Source organism: Hemiscyllium ocellatum, chromosome 26 (assembly GCF_020745735.1).
Source record: "Hemiscyllium ocellatum isolate sHemOce1 chromosome 26, sHemOce1.pat.X.cur, whole genome shotgun sequence".
NCBI classification, from domain to species: Eukaryota; Metazoa; Chordata; class Chondrichthyes; order Orectolobiformes; family Hemiscylliidae; genus Hemiscyllium; species Hemiscyllium ocellatum.
In genome coordinates this window covers 15171729-15193654 of record NC_083426.1, presented here as the reverse complement: position 1 = coordinate 15193654, position 21926 = coordinate 15171729, and the positions used below count along the sequence as shown (strand labels likewise).

General features: G+C 42.5%; 1 protein-coding gene across 3 annotated transcripts in view; it reads right to left on the bottom strand.

Annotated features, from left to right (window-relative positions):
* LOC132828360 (prickle-like protein 1) overlaps positions 1-21926 on the bottom strand; it is a 152685-nt gene that overhangs the window by 38818 nt on the left and 91941 nt on the right. For all 3 annotated transcript variants that reach the window (XM_060845391.1, XM_060845392.1, XM_060845390.1), the window contains exons 2-3: positions 11713-11892; positions 6860-6973 (exon numbers count right to left, since the gene is read on the bottom strand). In XM_060845391.1, the coding sequence (XP_060701374.1) occupies positions 6860-6973; positions 11713-11862 (264 nt within the window). In that variant the 5' untranslated portion in view covers positions 11863-11892. The remainder of the gene's footprint in view (positions 1-6859; positions 6974-11712; positions 11893-21926) is intronic.

Sequence of the window (21926 nt, the reverse complement as noted above, 5' to 3'; positions counted from 1 at the left end):
TGAGGAAACTGGAGAAATCTGAGTTCATCCCTTGTGGTTGGAGGGTTCCCAGGTGGAAGATGAGGCGCTCCTCCTCCAGCCGTCGTGTTGTTATGTTCTGCCGGTGGACGAGTCCAAGGACCTGCATGTCCTCGGTGGAGTGGGAGGGAGAGTTAAAGTGTTGAGCCACGGGGTGGTTGGGTTGGTTGGTCCGGGCGTCCCTGAGGTGTTCTCTGAAGCATTCCACAAGTAAGCGGCCCGTCTCCCCAATGTAGAGGATGCATCGGGTGCAGCGGATGCAATAGATGATGTGTGTGGAGGTACAGGTGAACTTGTGGCGGATATGGAAGGATCCCTTGGGGCCTTGGAGGGAAGTGAGGGAGGAGGTGTGGGCGCAAGTTTTACATTTCCTGCGGTTGCAGGGGAAGGTGCCGGGAGTGGAGGTTGGGTTGGTGGGGGGTGTGGACCTGACGAGGGAGTAACGAAGGGAGTGGTCTTTGCGGAACGCTGATAGGGGAGGGGAGGGAAATATATCCCTGGTGGTGGGGTAGGGAGAATGTGTAAACTCCACACAGACAGAGGGAGAATGTGCAAACTCCACACAGACAGAGGGAGAATGTGCAAACTCCACCAACCAACCCAACCACCCCGTGGCTCAACACTTTAACTCTCCCTCCCACTCCACTGAGGACATGCAGGTCCCTGGACTCCTCCACTGGCAGAACATAACAACACGACGGCTGGAGGAGGAGCACCTCATATTCCGCCTGGGAACCCTCCAACCACAAGGGATGATCTCAGATTTCTCCAGTTTCCTCATTTCCCCTCCCCCCACCTTGTCTCAGTCGGTTCCCTCAACTCAGCACCGCCCTCCTAACCTGCAATCTTCTTCCTAACCTCTCCGCCCCCACCCCACTCCGGCCTATCACCCTCACCTTGACCTCCTTCCACCTATCACATCTCCATCGCCCCTCCCCCAAGTCCCTCCTCCCTACCTTTTATCTTAGCCTGCTTGGCACACTCTCCTCATTCCTGATGAAGGGCTTATGCCCGAAACGTCGAATTTCCTATTCCTCGGATGCTGCCTAACCTGCTGTGCTTTAACCAGCAACACATTTTCAACTGTGATCTCCAGCATCTGCAGACCTCATTTTTTAACCTTGCTAACTAGTCTACCATGAGGAACCTTGTCAAATGCCTTACTGAAGTCCACGTAAATCATGTAAATCTGCCCATATCGATCTTCTTCACTACTTCTTCAAAAAACTCAATCAATTTTGTGAGACATAATTTCCCACATTATTTGGATGAGAACATAGGATGTATAGTTAATAGGTTTACAGATGACACTAAAATTGGAAGTGTGGTGGACAGCAAAGAAGGCTACCTCAGAGAATAACAGGATCTTGATCAGATGGGCCAATGGGCTGAGGACTGGCAGATGGAGTTTAATTTAGACATACGTGAGGTGCTGCATTTTGGAAAGGCAAATCAGGGCAGGACTTATACACTTAATGATAAGGTCCTAGGAGTGTTGCTGAACAAAGAAACCTTGGAGTGCAGGTTCATAGTTCCTTAAAAGTGGAGTCACAATTAGGTAGGACAGTGAAGAAGGTGTTTGGTATGCTTTCCTTTATTGATCAGAGCATTGAGTACAGGAGTTGGGAGGTCATGTTGCGGCTGTACAGGACATTGATTTGGCCACTTTTAGAATATTGTGTGCAATTCTGGTCTCCCTCCTATAGGAAGAATGTTGTGAAACGTGAAATGGTTCAGAAAAGATTTACAAGGATGTTGCCAGGGTTGGAGGGCTTGAACGACAGGGAGAGGATGAATAGGCTGGGACTGTTTTCCCTGGAGCGCCAGAGGCTGAGGGATGACCTTAGAGAGGTTTATAAAATCATGATGGGCCTGAATAGGATAAATGGACAAGGTCTTTTCCCCAGGGTGGGGGAGTCCAAAACTAGAGGGCATAGTTTTAGGGTGAGAGGGGAAAGATATAAAAGGGACATAGGGTGCAACTTTTTCACACAGAGGGTGATGCAAGTATGGAATGAGCTGCCAGAGGAAATGGTAGAGGCTGGTACAATTACAACATTTAAAAGGTATCTTGATGGGTATATGAATAGGGTCAATTGAGAGGGATATGGGCCAAATGCTGGCAAATGGGATTAGGTTAATTTAGGAAATCTGGTCGGTATGGACAAGGCTGACTGAAGGGTGTGTTTCTGTACTGTACAATTCTGTGAAGTACTCTATGACTGGTTGGACCAAAGGGTCTGTTTCCAAACAAAAAACGAAAAAACTGTGCATGCTGTAAATCAGAAATCAGAGTTAACCTTTAGTTCAAGTGACCTTTCTTCAGGGTCATTTAACCTGAAACATTAACTTTGATTTCTCTCCCCGATGCTGCCAGACATGTTGAGCCTATCCAGCAACTTCTGCTTCTGGGTCTGTTTCCATGCTGTATGACTCTAAGACTGTTCAGTAGCAACAACTCCTCACTCCCCCAGTGGGCGGCACGGTGGCACAGTGGTTAGCACTGCTGCCTCACAGCGCCAGAGACCTGGGTTCAATTCCCGCCTCAGGCGACTGACTGTGTGGAGTTTGCACGTTCTCCCCGTGTCTGCGTGGGTTTCCTCCGGGTGCTCCGGTTTCCTCCCACAGTCCAAAGATGTGCAGGTCAGGTGAATTGGCCATGCTAAATTGTCCGTAGTGTTAGGTAAGGGGCAAATGTAAGGGTAGGGGTATGGGTGGGTTTCACTTCGGCGGGTCGGTGTGGACTTGCTGGGCCGAAGGGCCTGTTTCCACACTGTAAGTAATCTAATCTAATCACTCTTCCCCTGGCCACACCCCTATGCGCCTTGAGACTGTAATTGGGGAAGTTCATTGTCATTGTGCTCACTGTTACCTTACATTAGTTACAGTGAAAGCTAGTAGAAAACTAATTTGAAATGTTTTATACACTCGACAGTGTTGGAGAGCAATGTGGAAATTCCCTTTTAAATGAGAACTAGTAGATGAAGAATCTAATAATTTCAGAAATGGTTGGCTCCAACGATAGATTTTTGCCTGTTTGGTTTATTAGTCGTGGAGAAAGAGGACTGTTCTCTGCTTTCTGTGGAGTGGAACTTTGGATCTTAAACAGTACTCATTATTTTTATTCCACAAGTGAAAACAATCGAACAAAGTTCTGAGTGACAGTAAGGAAAATAAAAAGATCTGTGAAAGCTGGAAATAGTCATCAACTCTGCCAGTGCCGGCAGTTTGATGGAAATGTTTGAGCCAAAAATTGTTCTTTCTTTCTTTAAGGTTGAAGGTTCTGCTGTGTGTTTCCAGAATTTACTGTTCCATTTCAAAGTCATATTACTCTTTGCCTCACAGGTTGTCGAAAGGCTTATTAAACATTTTTGACATGTTTATATATTAAACTATTGGTTTCATTTAAACTTCCTTGCAGCTTTAAGCCAAGATGAGGGAGAAGGGACCCAAGGGAGTTATGCAGACAAGGGAATGTTAGAAAATGATCGAGCTAGAGCTCTACTTTAAATTAAACAGCGATGGTAAGACAAAGGGAGACAAATTTCAACTAATGTGTGTTAATTTATGATATCAGGACTTTTCTTACTTAATTTTGGTCAAAGAATGGAATAGTGAGCTGCCTAGAGTAGTTACAGAGTCTTGGAGTCAGAGAGTCATAGAGATGTACAGCACGGAAACAGAAGCTTCAGTCCAACTCAACCAGATATCCCAACCCAATCTAGTCCCATTTGCCAGCATTTGGCCCATATCCCTCTAAACCCTTCCAATTCATATACCTACACAGATGCCTTTTAAATGTTGTAATTATACCAGCCTCCACCACTTCCTCTGGCAGCTCATTTAATACACGTACCATCCTCTGTGTGAAAAAGTTGTCCCCTATGTCCCTTTTATATCTTTCCCCTCTCACCCTAAATCTATGCCCTCTAATTCTGGACTCACTCACCCCAGGAAAAAGACTTTGTCTATTTACCCTATCCATGCCCCTCATGATTTTATTAACTTCTATAAGGTCACTCCTCAACCTCCCACACTCCAGGAAAAACAGCCCCAGCCTGTTCAGCCTCTCTCTATAGCTCAAATCCTCCAACCCTGGCAACATCTTTGTAAATCTTTTCTGAACCCTTTTAAGTTTCACAACATCTTTCTGATAGGAAGAAGACCAGAACTGCACACAATATCAGACCTTTGGTCCAATTAGTCTACACTGACCATGTTCCCAAACTAAACTAGTCGCACTTGCCTGCTGTTGGTGCATATTCCTCCAAACCTTTCCTCTTCATGAACTTATCCAAATGTCTTTTAAATACTGTAACTGTACTTGCATCCACAACTTTCTCTGGCAATTCATTCCACACGCAAACCACTCTCTGTGTAAAACCTTTGCCCCTTCATGTCCTTTCTAAATTTTTCTCATCTCACCTTAATAATGTATCCCTTAGTTTTGAACTCTCCCGCCCTAGGGAAAAGATCCTTGTCATTCATGTTACCAATGCCCCTCATGACTTTATAAACCTCAATAAGGTCATCCCTCAACCTCCTGCATTCCAGTGAGAAAGGTCCCAGTCCTTCCAGTCTATTTTCATATCTCAAAACTGGAACATCTTAGGAAAGCTGGCTGCTTTGATAGGAAGACTGTATGATAAGAAATAGCCCGCATTTATATAATACTTTTCACATTTATATAATACATCGTTAGGATGTCACATAGCAGTTTACTACTGATATAGTATATTGAAGTGTTGTCACTGTCATCATATTGGAAACAAGTTTGCTCATTTGCACTCAGCAAGGTCCCTCAGCAGTTAAAAAAAATCTGAATAAATTTGCCTTTTAGTGATGTTGGTTGAGAGAGAAGCATACATCACTACTCCCTATGCTTCCTCAATATGCCAAGGAATTTTTTTTTAAGTTCCCCTGAGAGAACCTTTGGTTTGATTTGGAAACCGAACAAAGGCTACGGCAACGGATGAATGGGCACCGCACAACAATCAACAGACAGGAGTGTTCCCTCCTAGTTGGGGAACACTTCAGTGGTCCAGGACATTTGACCTCGGACCTTCAGGTGACCATTCTCCAAGGTGGACTTCAGGACAGGAAGCAGTGAAAAGTAGCCGAGCAGAGGCTGATAGCTAAGTTCGGTACCCATGGGGAGGGCCTCAACTGGGACCTTGGGTGCATGTCACACTAGAGGTGACCACCATTGCACCATAGACACACACACAGGCACTCCTATACACGCACATACACATGGACACACATATACACAGACACAAACACAGACACTCACACACACCCTTACAGACACAAACACTCCTACACTCACACATGCTTCCTCTCAGAGACTTAGACCACTCTACACTTACGCACACACATATACAATCTCTTTCACAGACACTCACAACCCTCCACCCCAGACACACACACACATGCACCCCCTCACAGACCTAAGACACACTACACTCACATACATGCACATATACACTCTCTTTCACACTCACAACCCCCCAACCCACACACACACACACACACACACACACACACACATATACATATATGTTTGTGGGGTGAATTTGTACTTGTAGAGTTACATTGTACTTTGCTCAAAAACTGCATGAATTCATGTAAAACTCTGTTATCTCACTATTAAGATTAGAATCAATCTAAACATCATGGCAGAGAACACAGGGGCTAACACCCTCACCATATTGTCTAGCTAACACTAATTGTTACAGTTAACCTGAGAATGCAACTTTTAAAAAAAGTTTTGTGATTTACACATGAAAGAAGTGAAACTATCATGGTATTCGAACAGATGAAAGACTCAACAGACAATCAAGGTATTTTTCAACGTATAATTTCAGTTACATCACACTGTAAACTTTTGCTATAAATTCTGTGCCTTACAATTGCATCCTCCATAACCACATGATGAAGGAGCGACGCTCCAAAAGCTAGTGTTTCCGATTACATCTGTTGGACTATAACCTGGTGTTGTGTGATTTTCAACTTTGATTTGATGCATCATGCAAAAGTTAGCAACTCCAGCAGTACAGTGCAGTAGCAAGGGGTGCTGTGTATCAGAGCTGAAAAATGCATTGCTGGAAAAGTGCAGCAAGTCAGGCAGCATCCAAGGAGCAGGAGAATCGACATTTTGGGCATAAGCCCTTCTTCAGCCCTTCATTCCCGAAGAAGGGCTTATGTCCGAAACGTGAATTCTCCGCTCCTTGGATGCTGCCTGACTTGCTGCACTTTTCCAGCAACACCTTTGTCAGCTCTGATACACAGCATCTGCAGACCTCACTTTCTCCCAGTGCTGTGTATCAGCCTGAATTGTATGCTCAGGTCACTGGTATGAGGTTTGAACCCATGACCACAGGTTCGAAGACAAGAAAACGATCACTGACCCAAGAATGATATGTGAATGCAACACTGGTGGCCTGTGAAGGTCACAGGTTCTTTCCACAGATGAGCAAACACTGACTGCAATAGTCAAATGGACGAGAGCAAATCAACAGGCCGTTGAAACAAAAATAAACCAGGCTACTGACTTGCTGTCGTGTGTTCGGCACAAGTTGCATAAAATCAAGATCTATCAACAGTGATTTGCTGACTTTCGATGCGATCGCAGACTTAAGTGACTTGTATCAATAAATGGTGTTCTCTGAATCATAGAATGGATCTTGATGGGCGAACAAGTCTTGATAATTCTTTGATACTCTACTTGTGCTCTTTTCAAACAATAATCACTTGGATTTTGTTTTGTATATGCGGTTAATCTTAATTCTTAACAGTTGATGACTCAATTGTACTTGCATAGATTTACACAGATACTTACATCATTATCATGGGGTGGGAGCTGTTCCAACAGCTGTTTGATACGGAATTTCTCTCCAATGCTGTTGACATATGGAATGTTTTCTTCAGGTAAACAGCGAAAGTACTGATGCACCTGTGGATTTAAAGCCGTCAGTATTATTCTTTTAGAATAAAAAAAACATTTTGCAAGAGGCAAGGGAAACAACGGCTCATCGCTGAGGGGAGATAAAAACAGGGGAATCATGAACCCACAAGTAAAATAAAACACTCTTCTCTGTTTTCCTCTGACACCCAGGTTCTGAATCAGATTTTTGATGGTCCTTCATTATGTAAAATTAAACAAGTCTCAAGGGGTTGATCTATGATGTACCTTTGAATTGTGATTATTGGTATTTATTATGGCGGACACAGGGAACAACTAATCATTTTGTTGGATTGGAATAAAACAAAACCGCAGCATTATTCTGGTTTGCATCCAGTACCACAGGGATATATTGTAGTAATTATACAATGTAGTTGTTTCTGTTATATTGGAACAAATGTGTGTTATTGAGCTTCTTAGTAAATTTCACTGTAGAGCACTGATTAGACTCCAATGGCTTCTATCCACAAACTCAATGTGCCCCACTCAGTCCTGGTCAGTAGTGCCTCTGGTGAGACTGACATTTACCATATATACTTGAGTAAAAATCGATCTCATGTAAAAGTCAACCCCAATATTTGTCAAAAAATCTGGGATTTTCCTTATATCTCATGTAGTTCTTCACAGATAACAGAGCAACATTTACGAGCCAAGGTATTATCCTATACATAAATGTTACAGTGGGGAAATGAATTGTTTTCTCATACTATTATGTGCTTTGATGTACAATTCACATCAATTTGGCAGGAAAGTATAAGACTCATCAGGTCAGATCAGGTGACAACCTCCCTTTGTGTGCAGCTCAGCTGAGCTCAGTCCCCTAGTAGCACTCATGGAATACAGTCATATTACTACAAATCGTGTTTTTCTTCATTATTCTTTTAGAGATCAGTTGTGTTTCTGCTAATGACACAGTAGTTTGGACTGTAGCATGAATTGTAGCCCCTCAAAAGTAGTATCCATGTAATAGTTGACCCCATAAATTTAACTTTGAGTAACATTCTAAAGAATTTGAGTATATACAGTATTGGCCATCTAGGGCTTCCATGAGAAGTTGGTGCTCTCCTTCTTGAGGACCTACAGACCCTGTGCTGAAGGAGTTCCCACAAAGCTGATGGGAGAGAGTTGCAGAGTTTTGAGCCGGTGCTGATGAACTGAGCCTTTTATGAATACAGTTGCAAAGGATGAGCAGCTCTGATATCGGATGTAAGACCACTTTGATTTAAGAATATTAACAGGAACAGTGACTGGTGTCGGTGTAATTATAATGAGACAGTGATACAGTTTGGCAGTGTGCTGGGTTGGGGACAGGTTTGGGAGAGTTTGCTGGCTCAGAGAAAATGAACATAAAAGATGGTGGTCAGATGATGGTTGTAGTCTGTGTGGTGAAAATTCTCCCTCAGTGCTGGAAGCAACAGTCATATTTCTCCAGGTCAGGGTGTTGTGGATCAACCTGGAAGTATTGCTGATCTCATACATCTACTGCCTTTCACCTCTTAAATAATGAAGGATGTGGATCTGGGTGTTGCTGACAAAGAATGCTTGCCATTGTTCCTGCACTCCATCTTATCAATGCTACACGCTGTAGCCACTATGCTAATGGTGAAGGGGGTAGACATTTAAGCTGTTATATGGACTTTGCCCTGCAGAGTGTTGAATGTTTTGAACCTGCGCTGATCTAGGTAAGTGGAGAGTACTCCATCAGGATGTTAACTTCTGCCTTGTAGAATGAAATTGCCATAATTCAAATCTGGATGACACGAAACTCTGGGTGTGCCACTGTCATTAGCCATTCCCACCAACAGAATAGCGAATCCTGTAGAACGATGCCTAGGAGAAACTGAAATTGAACACTGGTTACTGAGCTGAACTTGTGTAAACTTGTTATAAGGCTGTACCGATCAATCAGAATAGAGTTAAACCACACAGGAGCCCAACATCATGCAGCTGTGCACAAGACCTTGTTTGATACTGAGCCCTATGTGTGTAAATAATGTTCAAACACTGCATGTATGTCTGAACCAGTGAGAAGGTTACAAGTGTCATGTTACAATTGGAGAAAATGTGAAGTTGACACAGCAAATGGCAAGCTCTGGCACAAAGCAAATATTGCAAGGGGTTGGGAAATTCCGCCATTGAGTTTATCATCTGTTCTGAACCACAAAGAGACCAACTTGGAATAGTTCACCAGGCAGGCATTCTCTACAGCAAGGTGAATACAGCTGTTGAAGCATTCTGCTATGTGGTTCAAGGCAGTTTGAGTGGAGAGTGTCCCATCTCCAGTGGCAAAGAGGCTGGTCCACATGGAGTTCATCCACAGAGTCGAGACTGATCCATGGGAAGATCTCCTGCACATTAGTTATGTGGTGAGGGTGTGGCAATTACAGCAGCAGCAATAGATGATTGACTCCAAGACAGTCTCAGCCAACTCCTGAATTCATATGCAGCAAGAAACATTATTGACATGGATGAAACAGGCCTGTTTTGCAGTCATTTGCCAGACCATTCCTTCGTGTTCAATGATGAAGTGCGTAATCTTGGAAATTGGAGCAAGATATATGCCATTGCTTGAGTCTGTGCAAACAGGAATGGCACTGAAAAGATGCTGCTTCTTGTGACAGGAAAGTCCAGGAAACCATGATCCTTTGCAAATGTCAAGCAATGATTCAAGCATTATGAGGTCAACAAAACCACCTCTAATACTTGTGGGGCAAGGATCAGGAAAGTGGGCAAAATACTGATGAAAGAAAAGGAAGACTAGCATCATTAGAGGCAACTGCTCGTGCCCCTCCAACATCACTGGCCTCAAGAGTGTTATGTTGACTGTCTTGCCACCAAACACCACACAGCCACACCATGTGCTAAGCAACAGAATTAATGGGCGATGCAATTTGGAGATACAATGCCTTCATCAGCCAGGCTGAAGACCCTGAACTTTCAGATGAACTGGTAAATGCCTGGCTACTTGCCCTCTTGTTTCCCAAACCGAAGATTGAAGAGAATCCCTGGGATTTCACACTGCAGCACGGAAAACATGTTTGGTTGCATCAACAACATGGATCACGCTTGCCCAAAGACAGTCAGAGGAAGATTACTGTGCATTTCCAAAGCTAACTCCTGACATTTTTCAATGCCTTTTTCAAGGTCAGGTCATCATAAGGTGTGAGTCAAGATTAGAGTGGTGATGGAAAAGCATTGCAGGTCAGGCTGCATCCAAGGAACAGGAAAATCGACTTTTCAGGCAAAAGCCCTTCATTATAAGGTATGATTAACTTTAAGAATAAATACTGTGTGTTTTTGCTTTGGATGTTTTATGAAGTGGAGTGTGTTTGTAGGGAAATCTGGTTACATAGCAGCCTCCTCAGCTATCTCCATGCACACTGCTTAATATACATTTTCAGTCTCATCCCCTGGAATTTGACTATTCCAGATTTTCCTGTAAATGGAGAGCAGGCCATGAGTATTATGAGGAAAATTACTTGCAGCAGAAGTCCCGTCTCTGACCTGATTTTGTAGCATTTATGTGGGAGGTTTCTGATCAAGAGAAATCCTCTGGATATATTATATTTGCTGATGGAAATGCCATTGAATGAAAATGGTAAGTGTTGAACTCTTTCTTGTTGGTAATGGGCATTGACATGGCGTTAATGTTATTGCCACTTATCAGTAATATTTGATCAGCTTTTCTTTTCTCGGAAGGTTATAAATCTTTGAAATTCCTTTCCTCAAGAGGCAGCGAATGTCAAATCTTTAACTATTTTCAATGAAGAGGTAGATAGATTCTTGATTATGGATGAGATGAAAGATTTTTGGGGTTGTGCAGGAATATAGAGTTGAGGTTAAAATTAGATCAGCCATGATCTTACTGAGTAGCATTGCTGGTTCAAGGGCTGTTTGTTCTTAGTTTGCATGTTTTAGATTAGTGTGGAAACAGGTCCTTCAGCCCAACCAGTCCACACCGACCCTCCGAAGAGTAAACCACCAAGACCCATTTTCCCTCTGACTAATGCATCGAACACTATGGGCAATTTACCATGGCCAATTCATCTGACCTGCATATCTTTGGACGGTGAGAGGAAACCAGAGCACCCAGAGGAAACTCATGCAGCCACTGTGAGAATGTGCAAACTCCTCACAGACAGTTGCCTGAGATTGGAATCGAACCTGGGACCCTGGTACTGTGAGGCAGCAGTGCTAACCACTGAGCCACCGTGTTCATAGGTTAATAAACATTATACAGATAACCCTGTACAGTCAAATTATTAAGGTAAAAATGAACATGATCGAAATTTCAAACTATAGTAAAAGCACTAGGAGAAATAGAGGACTGCAGATGCTGGAGATCAGAGCTGAAAATGCGTTGCTGGAAAAGCGCAGCAGGTTTTCTGAAGAAGCGCTCATGCCTGAAACGTCGATTCTCCTGCTCCTTGGATGTTGCCTGACCTGCTGCGTTTTTCCAGCAACACATTTTCAGCTATAGTAAAAGCACACTAATGAAATCTTGAGGAATTAGCCGTAACTATACTTTTATGCATTTATTCCTTACTCCACTTCGATGTTGCTTAATATGAATTATTTGCTGAAATCAAACCAGAAAGCACCAGTTTGTTCGACTTCAATAAAATTGTGTCATGACAGTATTTGAATTTAATTCAGCAAAATTTGACTTGAATTAACAAGACCAGATGAAGCTTGTTTCCCTGAGTAAATGCTGTGCATGTTCTACTGACCTGCTCGGGTTTGAGTCCAGGGGGAACCCATGCATACTCTTCCAAGGCACAGCCAGAGTCATTGTCTGATGGTGCATTTTGTTGAAAGTCAAAAATCATCTTGTTGGCAACTTTCTTATTTTCTGATGTCCTGGTGTCTAGCACAGACATCTTCAGGTCTTTGTTCTATAGGCTATCAATCTGAAAGAATAAATTAGATACATATGCTGTATTGTATTCATAGTTGATAAAGATCTAAATTATGAGATACACAATAATATAATATAGTAATCTCTTCTCTAAGTTTGTGGTCAAACAGCACACAATCATGGGGTGTGTTGCTAAAACATGTCTTTTGTTGGTGTGGTTGAACAAGGCTGTGTAACTCTTTGTTGAGTGCTGGATGGGGAGAAGCGTGGAGTCTGGTTGTGAAACCCCAATCTTCTTCTGCTCAACGATATGCCAATACTCGCTATTACATCTTCTTGGGCACAGTACACAGAGAACAATTTCCTCACGAACCTAAGTCCAGACCTTCAGAGGAGGTTTTCCTTGAACGTTGGAGTCTGAGGGGTGACCTGATAGAGGTTTGTGGGATTATAGAGGTATGGATAAAATGGATAGTCTGAATCTTTTTCCCAGGTAGAAATGTCAATTATTAGGTTTAAGGTAAAAGGGGGAGCATATAAAGGAGATGTGAGAGATTGCTTTTTTACACTGAGGTATAGTGAGTGCCTGGAATGCACAGCCAGATGAGGTGGTGGAAGTGGATACAATAATAATGTTTAAGAGGCATCTTGACAAATTGTATAGCTTGTAACATTCTGTATTTCATTGGAACTGCATTGGACTTCTCCGAACAAAGATGTGATCCCCCAAGGCCATGATTAACGCTAGTTAATTGCTCAAGGTCTCCTCTCCTGACTATTTTGTTTAAACAATTTGGCATTAAGAATTACTTTCCCCCAATACAGATACACAAATATGCAAGAAATAGAAGCATACAGACTGCATAGAGGCAAAAGATTTTTAGTTCAGAAAGTGTCATGGGTTAGCACTGGCTTGGAGGGCTGAAGGGCCTGTTTCTCTGCTGTACTGTTCTTTGTTCTGTGAGGGAAGACAAAAAAGTATAACACATGCAGGTCACATGCTGTCGGAGATGTGGGATAATGAAAGGTAAATTTAGTGCTCGGGTCAGGAAACTCTTTCATCCAAAAAAGAAAGACAATTAGTGCTTAGAATGGCACTTTGATGGGAGAGTAGAAATGTGTCAAATGATCTTCATCTGCACCGATTCTGTAATTTGCGGGTGCTGATGCTCAGTGCTTCCTGTAAAGTGAACGTGACAGGATTTGAAGTGGTTTGTTCAAGATGGTCAGGGAAGCAAATAATAAATGGTGTGTCCTCTGCACATTGACACTTGATTTATTTTTCTCTTGGGTTAAGAAAGGGAAAATATCTATGACTGTCAAAGTAAGCTATAAAGATTCACAACAATCTCGATACTTATTCGCAGAAGCACAGTTGTCAGGATTAATGACTGGGTGAGAAATCTGCTGAAACCATTAAGGGAGGGGGGTGGGGGTAGGGGGAGATGTGTTCAGGACTGCTGAATGTTTGAACAACTTCGGATGTCAAAATCATCATCCTAGAAGTAGGCATCCTAACAAGCATTTCATGACAATTGCAATAAAGCTTCCAGCTGTCTGACAGTGAAGGTGCTCTCAGTGTAGAAACAGGACAGTAAGCCAGCCAGGTCAAGGATTCAGTTTATGGATTGCAAAGGCGAAGCATTTCAAGCTGCACTTTACCACGGATGATATTTGTCTAAAAATAGCCTCTTCACCAAACATGTCAGCCTGTATCTTTAAAAACAAATGGACGGTCATATAATTTGATATGTTATTGGCTGCTTGTCAATCACAGTGAAATCACACAAACCCCATGAAACTCACACTCTACATAGGGGAAGCCTGGTGCAGGACAAATTGACAGCCTAGGGGATGGCATCTTTATTGACTTTGGTTCATGAGATTTGAGCGCTGTAATGGCAGCAATTTAGGACATCCCATAACATGTGCTAATAAAGAAAGTGATGATAATTCATGCTCATTGTTCTTAAAATTAGTAAACAGAGGGAATTGTACGCTTCATTTCATTATAAGGTATTTGCATCTGTGATGGGGGTAGTTTGCAACCAAAAGAGGGCACAGATTGAACAGTGCCTTTGATGTTGCTCCTTTGTTTAACAAACACCTTTCCACCAGCTCCAAGTGTTCTCTCCTAGCTCCCCCTCCACCACAGATGCTACCAATTCTCCAAGACCTCATTTTGTGTGGGTGTTTTAATGGTGCATGTCAACACACACACACACACACACACACACACACACACACACACACACACACACACACACACACACACACACACACACACACACACACACACTTACACAGATGTAATAGTGACAGGTAAGCACTTATTGGGCACTTTTCATTTTGGCTGAGTCCCAAAGTGCTTTATAGTTATTGAAGTACTCATGAAGTATAGTTACTTTTGCACTGTGGGAAACAATTTGTTCACAGCAAGCTCCAACAAGTGGTAATGTGATAATAATCACATAATCTGTTTCTGTGATGCTGATTGAGGGGTAAGTATTGGGAGAACATCAGAGGTCATTCTCTCTTCTTCAAAACGATACGATGGGATCTATCACATCTACCAAGCAGGCAGATGGGGCCCCAGTTTAACACCTCCCCTGAAAGATGGGACCTTCAACAGTGCAGCACTCCCTCATCAGCCCTGCACTGAAGTGTCAACCAGGAATTAGAGCGTAAGAACTAGGAGCAGGAGTAGGCAATGCATACCCACATGCCTGCCCAGCCCTTTAATGTAATCATGGCTAATCTTATCTTTGCCTCAACTCCACTTTCTTGCCTGCTGTCCATTAACTATCAATCCATTTCTAATTTAAAATGTCTGTCTCCTCATTAAACTTACTCAATGTCACAGCATGCTCCATAATCTGAGGTAATGAATTCCACAGATTCATGACCCTTTAAGAGAATAATTTCTCCTCATCTCTGTTTTAAATCTGCCCCCTCTTATTGTAAAACTATGATCTCTTATTCTCTCTTTGTCTTTTTTGACAATCCCCTTTAGCATCATATTTATCTCAATTAGATCTCCTCTCATTCTCCCAGAGCATATAGGCCGAATCTGCTTAACCTCTTTTCACAAGACATCCCTGGAATCAATCTCATGAACCTCCTCTGAATTATATCCCTCCTCAAGTAAGGGGTCCAAACTTACGATGCTCAAACCCTGAAAAGGGACAGCAAGGCAAAACCTTGTGACACAGGGGCAAGGGTATTGCCAACTGCACCACAGCTGATAGGATTTGTAGCTCATTAAAAAAAAATCATTTTCGACTGTGTCAGCGTGAAAGTGACAACTGGAAATCCTGTCTTTGACCTTTCTGCTCCCTGCGCTCCAGTGACCATATCGAACACTGCACTTGCACTTTACTATTGGAAAGAAACTGGTGATTTAATTAAATGGATATCTCCATTCTGGAGCAAAATCTCCATTTTCTGATACGTCTTCACGCTGCCTCTGTTTGTAAGTCACAGAAAATCGTTTAGCATCATTTTTGAATCAGAAAGAACAGATCAGCCAGTTCTTATTGCAGCCCTTTTAAAGTTGCTAAGGGAAGAGGTAAATAATATGCACATTTACATTTCTCCATATCTCTTTTATTTTATACATTTGTGGCCTCCCCCACCACCAGTGCCACACACACACCCTGCAGTCAAGTCAAAGAACTATTATCATTATGGATCTATCAAGTACTGTGGGAAGTGGAACAAATTAGATCTTTGGCCTGATCCCAATTGCATCCAGCTATTTTCTCCTGTTTTAACATATTGTGAACACTGAAGGCAGCTGTGTACTGATTAGAATGAAGCCCTAACTCCTTACTTGGTCACAGAGGGAACCTTTGCCATTCATTGACCTTTCACATTCCCAGCATAATCCGAAAAGTAGACCCATTTGAATATCGGTCTTCATATTCTAAGAACCTGCTGTCTAGGTGACAAATCCTGGTGTTTACCCTGGTAACAGATCAGTTTTACGTTGTGCTGCAGAAGCCAGATTTGGACGTTCTGTATATTAAGAGGCAATATGTGACTCTCTAAACCCCAACTACGAAGAGCATCAATGCACAATGTGCTAAAGGGACTGTTATAATATTCTGATCATTTGGAAGGTCAAATACAGAAAGGTCTGTTACTTTCTGAGAGTTATGTAAATGCAGATTTTCTGATTACAAAATGTTTACATGACACTCCAGAGAGCAGGCAAAAGTGAAAGCTTTTAGAGAGTCTGTCATTCCACTGAGGTCAGTGGCTGACAGCTGTTGGGGTACTCAGTCTGCACACGCTGGTGCGCATAATCAGGGTTGTGACAGTATACCGAAAACAGAAAATAATTAACCCCATGAGTTTTAAATTACACCAACTTTCCACAAGAATTAGAATTAGGGTTAGGTTTATTGTCATGTGTACACAAGTGTAAAAGTACAGGAGTACAGAGAGAAGTGTACAAAGTCCCCATTCCTGGTTCCACCTAGGTACCTAGGTACAAAATCCTGGTTACAAAATGGGAAGAGAAATAAATTAAAAGTTTAACATTACAGTCCTTTTATATTAATGGGCCTGTAGTCGGTCCAGACTGGGCTGTCCCTATGAGGGCTCCTATCCCCTGCACTCCCCATGAGGGCTCTCCCTCCCCCACACAGGGCCAACACTTCTTGTGACGGGCTCTCTCTGTCACGCACCGGGCCCCACACTCCCCATGAGGCTCTTTATCTCCCCACTCTGGGCCCCACACTCCCCACGAGGGCTGTCTCTCCCCTGCACTGGGCTTTCCCTATAAGTGGTCTCTCTGTCCTGCACTGGGCCCACTCCTATGAGGGCTCACTCTCTCTTGCATTGGGCTCCACACTCTCCACAAGGACTTGCTCTCCCCTACACTGGGCCCACACTGGTCTGTGTCCCTCACCGCTGTAAGGGACAAGTTTTAAGTTAAATATTCTGCTGCAAATAATTTGAAGTAAATGTAATATCCCTTGTTGCATCTATCAATTTACCTCTTAGTCTTATTTGAAACATGCTTGCTAAAGGGCTAATTTCAGAGTTTGAAGAAAGCTAAACTAACATGCACAGGCAATGCTGTTGTATGGTGAATCACTACCTTTATTGGTAGGAGCTTGTTCGATATAACCGCCTCTCCCATCTCATGATAACAGATTTCAGTTCTTGGAAAACTGTGCTGCACCATAATACAAGGCCAGAACAAAATGAACTGGATGTTAATGTAGTGCACAATCATTATCAATCAAAGGGTATTCTTTGCCCTTCCAGCTTCATCCCCTTCTTCCTCACCTCAACAACTTTGGATATTTATTTTAGTGGATAAATGCGCATTTCGAAAAATGTTCTGGTCATGATAAGTTGAACCTTGCAAACACCAAGAGCAGAAAATCTGCATGTGGTTCACTGACAGGCCTCTGGTATTTTGTGTTCTTCCTACGCTAGCCAAGATAGTACTGTTGACCAGTTACTCAACCATAGGATGTGAGAAGGGGCTACTTGCCATGTCTGACTTGGTCTTTCTTTGATATCAATTTGCATAAGAGCTTAGCGCAGACTTGACACTGACACAAGTGTGGGCCTCACTTTCACATTCAGATTAAACTACTTTGTCTTTGTATAACCTGTTTATTGCTCAAAATATATCAGTTCAAAGTCGACTAACGATCGTGCTCCATGAATTTTGTTACACAATAAATAACCTTGAATAAATAACATTGAACATTAGATCGGTGGAAAAGCCTAAACAGGCCTGGCAGCATCTGTGAAGAGAAATCAGAGTTTTAAACTTGAAACGTTAACTCTGATTGCTCTTCACAGATGCTGCCAGACCTGCTGAGCTTTTTCAGCAACTTCTGCTTTTTTGTTTCTGATTTACAGCATTCGCAGTTCTTTTAGTTTTCTATTACATTATGATGGTTCCCTGGTGGCATTTTTTTGTGTACATTATAGCAGAAATTCTTCACCTTTGCAGGGTCAAATTCCTGGAACTGTCTCCCTAACAGCACAGTGGGTCTATTCACCCAGCGTGGACTGTAGTGGTTTGAAGACGCACCTCACAGCCAACTTCTCAAGGGCAGTTAGAGTTGGGTAATCAATGCTGGCCCTTCCCAGGAAAGCATCAGAATCAGACCAGCGTTAGAGAAAAGGGCAATTGCTTTAAAATTTCAGCTCTATCTTTTCTCACTGTTTGCTGAGGATAGTGAGAGATGGCAGGTTGTTTGACCAGGGGTTTGCGAAAGGAATGGTCATCCTGAACCTGATTCCTTTCCCCTCTGGGATTGAGATCGATTAATGCACCTGACATCAAAGATGAGATAACTCAACGGTAACTGAAACATCAAACCTGAATACCTTCCAGGTTAGTGGGAATTATTGCTGGACCACATCACAGATGTGTTTGCACAGTCATCATTCAAGGGGTTCTGTATGTTGCCCATTTTGAATGGTCCTTAACTTGTATTTGAAGCATGCATGGAATGTACCTTGACATTAGAGTAACACCACCATAGACTTGCTTAACACCTGCTTTGTCCTCGGTGTTCTCCCTTACTTGCCTGAAATGGAACATGAGAATTGGGAGCATGGGTTGACCATTCTGCCCTGACTCCTTTCAACTAAATCATGGCTGATATTCTACTTCAACACAGTACTCTAGCACTATCCCCTTATCCCTTGACGTCTTTGATATGTAACAACCGATTGATCTCTGTCTTGAATATAGCTACTAACGGCCTCCACAGCCCTCTGGCGTAGAGGATCCAAAGATTCACTATCATCTTAGTGAAGAAATTCCTCTTCAGTCTCAGCCCTACCCCTATTCTGAGACTGTGTCCTTTGTTCCAGACCCCTGGCCAGGGATACATGATGATGAAGATTCCAGGCACCAAATTCCTTTCCAGACAGTGCATTCCATACCTATCTACTCACTGAGCAACAAGTGTTTCCTTAATTCGCTCTTGATTCTTTTGCAGACCACTTTAGATCACTGTTGTCAGAGAGAAATAAAATCCTCTTTATCTCTTTATGCTTACTTTGAGGTTATGTCTCCTGATCCTAGACTGGTGAAATAACCTTTGCACATATACTCTGTCAAGCCCTCAAAGAATCTTGCGTGTTTCAATACAGTTTCCTCTCATTCTTTTAAAGTCCAATGGATACAGGCCCAACCTACTGCATATTTCCTCATAACATAGTTCCTCCATAAATTGGATTAGCTGAGTGACCTTCTTTGGACTGCCTCCAATGCTAATACATCTTTCTGCAGTTAAGGAGCCCAAAACTATTCAGTGTATTCTAGCTGTGGTCTGACCAGTGCCTTTTAGCAAGACCTCCCTAATTTTGTGCTCCATTCCCTTTGAAATAAAGGCCAACATTCCATTTGCCTTCCCTATTTTCTGCTGATCCTACTAGCCAGCTTTTTGTGATCTATCCCTCGGTGCTGCTGTTTTTCTCCATTTATACAATATTCAGCTTCTGCATTCTTCCTGTGTAAGTGCATAACCTCACATTTTCACAGATACAAGATCCAATCTCAAAAGGAATCCAATAAAGTGAAAGAAAAGACTTGTATTTATATAGTGCCTTTTATGATCAAAGTAATAATTTATAACAAATCACTTTTGAAGTGTAGTTGCTGTTATAATGTAGGAAACATGGTAGGCAATTTGCATGTCGCAAGACCCCTCAAACACCAATGTGATAGCAATCAAAGATTTTGTGACTTGGATGGAAAGATGAATATGGGCCAAGACACTGAGGAAAATCAGCCTGCTTTTCTTTGAAATAGAGTCTATGGGATCTTTCTATCCATCAAAGAGAGCAGGCAAGGCCTCAGTTTAATATCTCATCCAAAAGTTGGTATCTCTGATTGTGCAGCACTCCCTCAGTACTGCACAGGAATGTGAGTACGTGCTCGAAAGAAAACTTGCATCTTACTATAGCAATTTTTAGCGACTTTATCCTCGTCTAGAAAATGTTGGCACCATTTCCTAAAGAAGCAGACGACAATAAAGGTAGATTTACTGGAGTGCTGCCCAACTATTCTCTCATTAGAGGCAGAGAGGGGACTAGTAGTTACATAACTTGATGGTCACCACCCCCCCAGCTGAGGGGAAGAGATTGAGAAAGAGAGTCCTTTGTGGGAACCACAGCCAATTCAGTAATTGAACTCGCACTGTTGGAATTACTCCAGATCGCAAAGCAGCCATTCAGCCAACTGAGCTAACCTCTTACTGGGAGCCTCAAACACTGAGAAGGAATCAGAAATTTGGCAGTGTATACACTTCCTAAGTTCCTACAATGCAGAGTGGGAATGGAGCAAGTTTGCTACAAGTTTTATCCAGTATCCCTGTCCTCAAAGGTAAACCGTTAAGGCATAAGCGGGGTAATGAGATTCTTTAAATGTCCTCTAGGCTCAGTTGTAACAGTTGTGCATTTGACTCACTGCTGGATCTGATTGCATGATTGAGGTGACATGTTAAAGCAATGGACTGAGTGGCTCCTATGTCTTATGGTCTTATCGACGAATAGACAAATTCTTAATTGCTAATGGAATCAAGAATTAAGGGGAAAGCTAGGAAAGTGGGATTGTGATTATCAGATCCGCACGATCTCATTGATTGGCTGAATGGTCTACTATTGCTCCGACAGCTTGTCATCTTATTAGTACCAAGGTGTGAATTTTTGATTGTGACATTGAGCATATATACAGAAGGAAAGCTCTCCTGATGTCGTGACCAACAAACACCCGACAAAGCACCAATTAACTGGCCTATCTTGTTCCTATTTGAAAGATTATAAAATACCTTGTGATGACCTGAGAATGGGAAAGGCACTACATCCACATGAGGTTTTTTTTAGATTAGATTACTTATAGTGTGGAAACAGGCCCTTTGGCCCAACAAGTCCACAACGACCCGCCGAAGCGCAACCCACCCAGACCCATTCCCCTACATTTACCCCTTCACCTAACACTACAGACAATTTAGCATGGCCAATTTACCTAACCTGCACATTTTTGGACTGTGGGAGGAAATCCACGTAGATATGGGGAGAATGTGCAAACTCCACACAGACAGTCGCCTGAGGCGGGAATGAACCTGGGTCTCTGGCGCTGTGAGGCAGTGGTAACCATTGTGCCACTGTGCTGCCCGTGTTGTTTCGATCAGCAGAAATGAGACTCACTATATAAAGATGCTTCTGAAGAGAGATGGGAATTTCATACACTGAGCAGGGAGTGGACACAGAGTATGGGATGGATACTGGATGAGGTGGTTTGCCATCAGGCTGATTATAGAGCAGAGTCTATACAAACAGAGGGATAACATTGAGAAGAAGAAACCTCTGAGACAAAAAGTCTGCATAAGCAACGGATGGATAGATTGTCATGGCTAATCTTTTAAAAGAGGCTATTGTACCAGACCTCATTACTTTGCCAAGTTCAAAACTGAACTAGAACAAACAATGGGAGCACAGGAAGGTGGGCATCAGGTCAGAAATCTGAGGTTTATTTTGCCAACAATGAAAATCAATAAAACTTTCATCAATTTCAAAGATAAGTTGAAGCATTTGATGTTTATTTTTGGAAGCAAGATTTTGGTGACTGGGAATTTCTAGACAGCCCACTCAAACATCACACTAAATGGTTGGCAACTTAGCTAGTTGTTCCATGAATTTAGTCAATCCGAATGTATGATCCAACAATGGCCTCTTTTAAACACCGGAAAGGAACTGTAAGCATACTGCACTAAAATAATAACTTTGCTAAAACAAGCACAGCTTTTCAACTGAAATTTAAATGGTTAACACTGTGAATATCGATTTTGGCAGCCAACGCAACCCAACCAGCTGAACAGTGACTGTGTAACTATACAGTATGAACAGTATATAAACCAGTGAACTGCTACCCAAAAACATGCTCTAACGTTAGTAGAACCTCCCATGTGATGTATCCCCATGGGGTCAGACAGTTTTAATTGTTTGCCTCCCACCCTGAGTAGATTCAGCCGAACAATGATCTTGAGCGCATTTCACTTTTAAAGCATGCGAAAAGTCTCTCTTAATATAAAGGAGCAGAGT